The sequence below is a fragment of the Labrus mixtus genome, chromosome 14 (assembly GCF_963584025.1).
Source record: "Labrus mixtus chromosome 14, fLabMix1.1, whole genome shotgun sequence".
Classification (NCBI taxonomy): domain Eukaryota; kingdom Metazoa; phylum Chordata; class Actinopteri; order Labriformes; family Labridae; genus Labrus; species Labrus mixtus.
The window spans coordinates 22,000,663-22,007,460 of record NC_083625.1 but is presented as its reverse complement, the minus strand read 5'-3'; the positions used below and the strand labels follow the sequence as shown (position 1 = coordinate 22,007,460).

Below are 6,798 nucleotides of genomic sequence, written 5' to 3'. Positions count from 1 at the left end.
CTGCCCACCGTGAAGCACAAAGCAATTTAAATTAATATATGAAAAATAAAGAACACAATAAAAACATGATGATTGAGGCCCCGTGTCCACCTTTTTTTTTCTGAGCGCCAGTGTCTACTGTGTTTGCAGCAGCGCTTCGCCTTTTTTCTGCGACCACTTCGAGTTTAAAATCTTACAACTTTTCAGAAAGGTGCTGTCGAGGTCACTGGCACCCCATATTTTTGTCTCCTACAGATCGTGTCTTGTACCCACATCCTCCTCGCTCCGTGTCTGATCGGGAAATAAACCATGTCAAATATAAAACATGCAGTAAAAAGTAACGGAGCAGTGTCGGTCAACAGCAGATATGTCAACAGACTGTTGTCATGGAGACTGGACCGACTTGTAGCGCTTTAATTCTCAGCGCACAAACGCTCCATGCAAACAGTCCAGAGAACACAGCCATGCATTTCTGCCTGAAAAGTAAACGCTGGGTGGACACGGGGCCTCAGAGTAAAATGTAGTTGCATAATAAAAGTGCTAAACTTGAATTAATAATGGAAGACATCTGTCTCCTTGTTTCGTGTTTTGAAGGAAATAATAAAAAACTGTTTCCTCCTGCAGCTCCAGAGGAAGCGTCACATAGGAAACGACATCGTGGCGGTGGTGTTCCAGGAAGAGGCCACGCCCTTTGTCCCGGATATGATCGCATCCAACTTCCTGCATGCCTTCATCCTAGTGCAGGTGGAGGAGCCTTGCTCTGACTGCACCTCCTACAAGGTACGTCGAAAAATAATCCAGTTTGATCAGAACGTGTTGATTTAAAGGTTCTCTAACTTTCAGCAGGTCAGCACGTTTGACCCCTAAATTCCACCAGATGTGTTTTCAGTCCGTCCCTACTGCACAAAAAAAAGCAACCTGACTCTCGCTGTCTGTGTTTGTTGCTTTTCTCCAACCAAAACTCCTGAATGCATGTATGTCGTCATTATGGCTCCACAACTGGGAAGTACGATGACTTCGAGGAGCACTTAAAGGCAACACAAGTTTCAATCAGAGGCTAAAAGTGTCTTGAGGCTTTATAACGGAGTGTCGTCACAAGATTGAACTTAAGGAGAACCAACAAACGGAAGAAAAGATTTCTGTCCTAAAAGAAACCAAATCAGTGCTGAGATACATACTGTCATAATAGATCACAGAATCTAGTTTTCCGATGTTTATCAGCTCTTGTCTGCCACTCGCCATCTCACAGACACTAGCTGATGAAACAGTAAGGGAGGGACGGGGGAAGGGAGAGCTGAGGGATGAAGGAGGTGTCTGAAAGGAGCACTTGTTTTGCTCTTAGTGTCCCATAGTAAGCCTGTGATAAGAATATTTTTCTTTTGTCTTTTGCCTTTTTTCCTTCCCAAAATAAATAAAAGCAAACTTTCAAAGACTGTAAATATAAAACTTTGTCCCCGCTCAGCCGTCAGATTCAAACTGACCCGGAATGAAGCTTTTTTTTTGTTTACACAGACTTTTAAGATTCCGTTAGTTCAGTTTGTTTTTCTCTGCTGAGATCGATCTTTACTGCAGGTGACTGTACATCCTGTTTTGATTGACAGGTGTCCGTCACAGCACGAGAAGATGTGCCTCCGTTTGGCCCACCGCTCCCAAACCCAGCGTTTTTTAAGAAGGTGAGAGAAGGACGTGGGGAGTAAAAAACTTTTCTATCATGAATGACTTGTGCATATTCATAGTATACATGTAAACTGTATTTTTTCTGTGTGTGTGTTCAGGGTCCAGAGTTCAGAGAGTTTCTTCTCACCAAACTCATCAACGCAGAAATTGCCTGCTATAAGAGCGACCGCTTCGCCAGACTGGAGGTAAAACCGTCAGGAAACACCAAGATGTCCTAGATTAATCAAATGATCGGTTCCCTCAGAGTGAGATAATAATCTGTGGCAAATTGATTCGCCGTGCTACGGCATCTGGCGAAAATAGAAGCATTAGGGCGATCACAAGCTAGTGAGAAAAGACCACTTAGCGTTGTTGCTTTTGTCCCTGACAGGCTCGGCTTGTTATTCTAAGTGATCCAAACCAGCCATTAAAAACACCAAAGTTACAAATATACAAACTTTTGTATTCCTGGAATCTTTGAATCAGTTCTGTGGTGTTCCACAGGGCTCATTGTTTGGTCCCCTGGTATTTACATTCATTGTACGTGTTTGTAGGAGCGTACCAGGGCCGCTCTACTGGACAGCCTCCACGATGAGCTGCAGAGACGCTCCCAAAGCATGCTGGGATTGACATCAGGTCTGGAGGAGGAAGGGCGAGCTGAGAATGGACACGCCCACGGAGGTCTGCTCGAGTCCCTCAAGGTCTGTGTTTGATTGTGTTGATGTTACTTTGTTAACAAAGACGTTAACTTCTTTTGCCCTCATGATAAAAATGTATGTCGTCCTCTCTGTCTTCGTCTTTCTACATCAGAGGGCGATGAGAGGGCGGAGCGTCTCCATGGAGACAATGTCAAGAGGCGGGGCAGGTCTTCCCACCAGCCTGAGTGGGGGGGGTCTCGCACACTTCAGTGCTGAGGTGACAAAGAAAGACTCAGAAACCATGTCCTTCTATATTCATATTAAGTACGACGTCACAATGAGTGCTGAATCTAAATTCATCGAATGCATTCTTGTGTAAGTGAGAAATCCTCAAATATATTCCAGACCGGATCATTTTTAAGTGTGAAACCGGAGGTCTGTCATCATCCTCGACTGCCACACGATGTTTTACAAATCTTCAGACTCTCCAATGACGGAGAAATTTATTGTACTCTTAAGAAATGGCTCAGTTCGGATTAGTATATATTGGTGTTTCCATCATCACAAATTGGGATGGTACCAAAATATCCAATCTGTACCCTGTCACATTTTTGTTACCCTCCGGTCAGGATGCTAAGTGTACCAATCTGACCCTTAAGGGTGGAGCTAGACACACTGCAGTCTGTTGATTGGTCGAAAGAATTGTCACTTCCTGTTTGACACCACTAATAACAATATCCTGTGGATTTCAAGAGTCATTTCAAGGCTATTTTTGTTATTTTGCGACTAATTTCAGCACGTAGCTCTGCCCCATGGATGACCTCAGAGGTGCTGACCTCTACTGGACGTCCTTCATTCTTACCCTTTGTTTACTGCGTTGTGTTCTTCTTTTTAACTTATCGGCAGGGTTACTCTGTGTCATGCTGCTATGATGTCACGCTATTACGTAGCAGATGCAGCTAACGCCATTAAGCTTACACTCCTATAGAGTACGGGTTCGGTCGGCTGTGGAAACTAAAGTAAGATCAGGGTTTAATGTTTTTGTTCTTTACATATTTCGGGTCTGAATAATTGGTAGGAACATTTTGGACTGTCTGAAGTAGACGAGTTGATCTTGAACGACTACATTCGTTAAAACAGAGATTTAAAGTGGCAGTGCACTGGATGTTGTTTCTCTGCTGCAGCTTCGATCAGCACGTTAGCGCTCGTTATTTTTGCCATTCTGCTGTTTTAGATCAAACAAGACATGAGAATAAACTGAAGGAGGTGAGAAAATAAACATCTGTGGACTGGCGTGTTAAAGTGGTGACTCAAAGAAACATGTAATAAAAGACTCTCACAGCTGGTGCATGTTGTGTCTGTTCTCAGTATAACGTGAAGTCTCCCGTGAAGAGACGTTCAGGACTTTTCCCGCGTCTGCTGAGCGTCGACAGTCAGACTGAGAAACACAACCTGAGAAGGTACGTTTTAAACCGACGTCCCTTTTTGTTTCTCTGCGTCTCTTTTCAGGAAGCTAGGCTAACAGTTTCCCTCTGCTTCCGGTCTTCATGCTAAGCTAGTTTTCACCACATGTGATTCACTTTCAGTCTCCTTAGCGAGCAGAGGAGCTTCGACTGCGGCTGCCACGCCACCCTGGAGGTGAGGTCGGAGCTGCCGTCCAATCCCAGCTCTCCAGAGGCTGGACAACGGGACAGGTGAGTGTTTGTGACTCTTGTTCCCTTCATCGTTTTGCCTTTAAAATATTTCATAAAAGTGACCTTTTTTAGTTTCACTTTAATCCACTGACCTGCAGAAACAGCAGGTGGTGGGTTTAAAATAGTATTAAAACTACATTTATAAACACCTGTATCCATCAAAAAACAACTAAATTCAAGATAAAATTTAAAGTTTGTGGAGTGAAACATCCTGGCCGCGTTTGTTTGCGACCTGCAGAGTCCACGTGAAGAAGGAGAGCAGTAAGATCTCCAGGTCGACGTCCAGCAGCTGCAGCTTCAGCTTACCTGCAGATGAAACACACCTGGTGAGAAACTACTACTCCATATTATCATCAGATTTTTAAGTCAATCGTTTTTATAGTAATGTCGTAGTCAGGCTATAAGATGCACTTTTAATTCCATCCGTCCATTATCTAAACCGCTGTTTCCTGTAGAGACGTAAATTCTGGATTTTACGGTAACCTGCTCTCTCTCTCTTTGCTGCAGCTCGCCCAGGCTGTAACCGTAGAAGGTCAGAATTCAAGTCCGCTCCTGGTCTGTCGCAGCCCCACAGGTTCAGAAACGCACACACACACACACACACACACACACACACACACACACACACACACACACACACATCAGTGAGGATCCACTCATTACTTTGTTTGTTTGTTTGTTTTCAGAGCTGAAGAATAAAAACTCTCCCAGGTCCAACCTTAAGTTTCGCTTTGACAAGTTGAGTCACTCAGCAGCAGTAAGTCCTTCATGACGTCTCGTTATTGACATTAATGAGAGTCTGATTGTGTTTCAAGTTTTTACACTAAAAAAAGTTCTTAAAATACAAATATGTACCTCACCATTCTTATCAACACTTTTAGGTAAAATTCAAACCATTCAAATGTTTTAATCACGATTAATTGCATGTTTAGCAGACAGAGAGGGCGATTTCACATTAGGCACGTTTGTTTCATACCGTGCCCGAACACGATTGTTCCTCCCCCCTCACCCGCTGCTCATCGTTCTGTACCCGAGTACACTTACGTATGTACACAGTCCGATACAGCAGGTGGCAGTATGCACATAGTTGTTTTCAAATCTGCCAAAAAGCAGGAAGAAGAAGTAGTTAGCATGGCAACCACTCGCGGGCTGAGTCCGTCCTGCTAACTGTGGATTTTTTTGTTAATTCTGAGACGCCAACCCCGACCCTCTTCCTGCGTCCACATCTACCGTGCAGCTCAGAGGATGAAACGGGCCGTGCTGTGCGGATACAACGGTTTTTGAAATGACAGAAGACGTTTAGAATGACGTCATATAGTTGTCCACTTCCTTGTTTGAGCACGGTTGCATTCACATCTCATGCAGACTGTACTCGAGTAGACATGAATCTTGCCCGAGATCACCTCTTCAAGCGGACTCGGGCACGGTACTTTTGTGTTCACACTGATCAAATGAACCGGACTCGGGACCGGGTTCCTAATGTGAAACCATCCTAAGATAATTTATTCACCTTTAAATGTTTAACAGGTCGGTGTTGTTCAGGCAGGTAAAGGTGTTGTGTGAGTCAGTGAAGCACGTCTCTCTGCTCGGTCTGACGATGGAAACAGAATGACGAGTATTGAATCTCTGAGCTGAAATATTTCCGTCTTTTCTCCTGTTTGTCGTCCTCTCTCCGTCTGCAGCCCGGACAGTAAACTGTGAGGACGGCGATGGGAGGTGAGGATCGTGTGTGTGTTTGTTGTGATGTTAAAGAGAATCTGTTGGAGAGGTGTGAGAAACACGGAGCTGCAGTTTAATGTCGTGATTAGAGAGCCTTTTTATCACTGCGCATTTAACAAACTGTCTGCAACAAGAAACATTAACACAATCACACACACACACACACACACACACACACACACACACACACACACACACACACACCTGTACTAGCAGTAGAAAGGTGTAATAAAGAGGTGTTTATATAAATGGAGTGCGTTCAGTGCAGTGTTCGTTGTCATAGCACCTCAGGGCTCCGTTGTCCACTCGAAGGTTTAGAACTGCAGGAGAGGTTTAATCCGGATTGAAACCAGGATCACACATCCAAACCTTTCAAGTAGGATCTGGATCACCCTGATCCCAGCAGAGGACTGATTCCTGCTGGATTACAGGAAAACCTGCATGAGAACTCAAACTGCTGAAACAAACAACATTTCTACAAGCCAGTTGATATTTGATATTACATTATATATTATATTGTAATGATATTTAGCACTAGAGGGATGTTTTGATTCACTGACAAAGTAGATGAGGTACCAATGAGGATGAGGATCTTCAGTTTGTGTGGACTTTGGCGCCCCCCTGTAGACAAAATAATGTAGTGTGAAGTAAACCAGATCATTGAAGGTTTGCACCTGGATCAGGGTGATCCTGAATGTCCTCCTGAATAAGAGCGAAGCCCAGAGCATATGTGGTAACAAATTAAATAATTAAATTATAAATAAAAACTCTGTGACTGAATGCTGATGTGTTTGTTCAACAGTTTTAAAATCTGTTTTTCTTTCTTCTGTCACTTTTTCATTTTCCAGAAACAAAGAGAGGAGGTTCAGACAAACATCACGCGTAACTCCATCGTCTTTACATGCTCCGCCTGTTAAACTAACAGAATATATTTCTCATGATGTCACGATGATGTCGCCATGATGTCATCAGGGTAATCTCAGACTACAAAGGGCAAAGAGTGGTACAGGTGAAGTGGTATTTACCTGTGCAGCAGAGAGAGGGTCACACTGTGTTCTGTTCATGTGTCCACACGCTGCAGAGATGTAACGTCTGTACATCTGTGCGCTTCA

At 43.8% G+C, this 6,798-nt stretch overlaps 1 protein-coding gene across 4 annotated transcripts in view; it reads left to right on the top strand.

Moving 5' to 3' along the window:
* The window catches only part of LOC132988431 (rap1 GTPase-activating protein 2-like), a 33,598-nt gene extending 27,915 nt beyond the window's left edge, over positions 1 to 5,683 (top strand). For all 4 annotated transcript variants that reach the window (XM_061055832.1, XM_061055833.1, XM_061055831.1 and 1 more), the window contains 11 exons: positions 604 to 759; positions 1,581 to 1,652; positions 1,755 to 1,841; positions 2,190 to 2,336; positions 2,446 to 2,550; positions 3,642 to 3,733; positions 3,860 to 3,967; positions 4,206 to 4,293; positions 4,475 to 4,541; positions 4,654 to 4,724; positions 5,650 to 5,683. In XM_061055832.1, coding sequence (XP_060911815.1) covers positions 604 to 759; positions 1,581 to 1,652; positions 1,755 to 1,841; positions 2,190 to 2,336; positions 2,446 to 2,550; positions 3,642 to 3,733; positions 3,860 to 3,967; positions 4,206 to 4,293; positions 4,475 to 4,541; positions 4,654 to 4,724; positions 5,650 to 5,661 — 1,005 coding nt within the window. In that variant the 3' untranslated portion in view covers positions 5,662 to 5,683. The remainder of the gene's footprint in view (positions 1 to 603; positions 760 to 1,580; positions 1,653 to 1,754; positions 1,842 to 2,189; positions 2,337 to 2,445; positions 2,551 to 3,641; positions 3,734 to 3,859; positions 3,968 to 4,205; positions 4,294 to 4,474; positions 4,542 to 4,653; positions 4,725 to 5,649) is intronic.
* Positions 5,684 to 6,798: the final 1,115 nt, after the last annotated feature.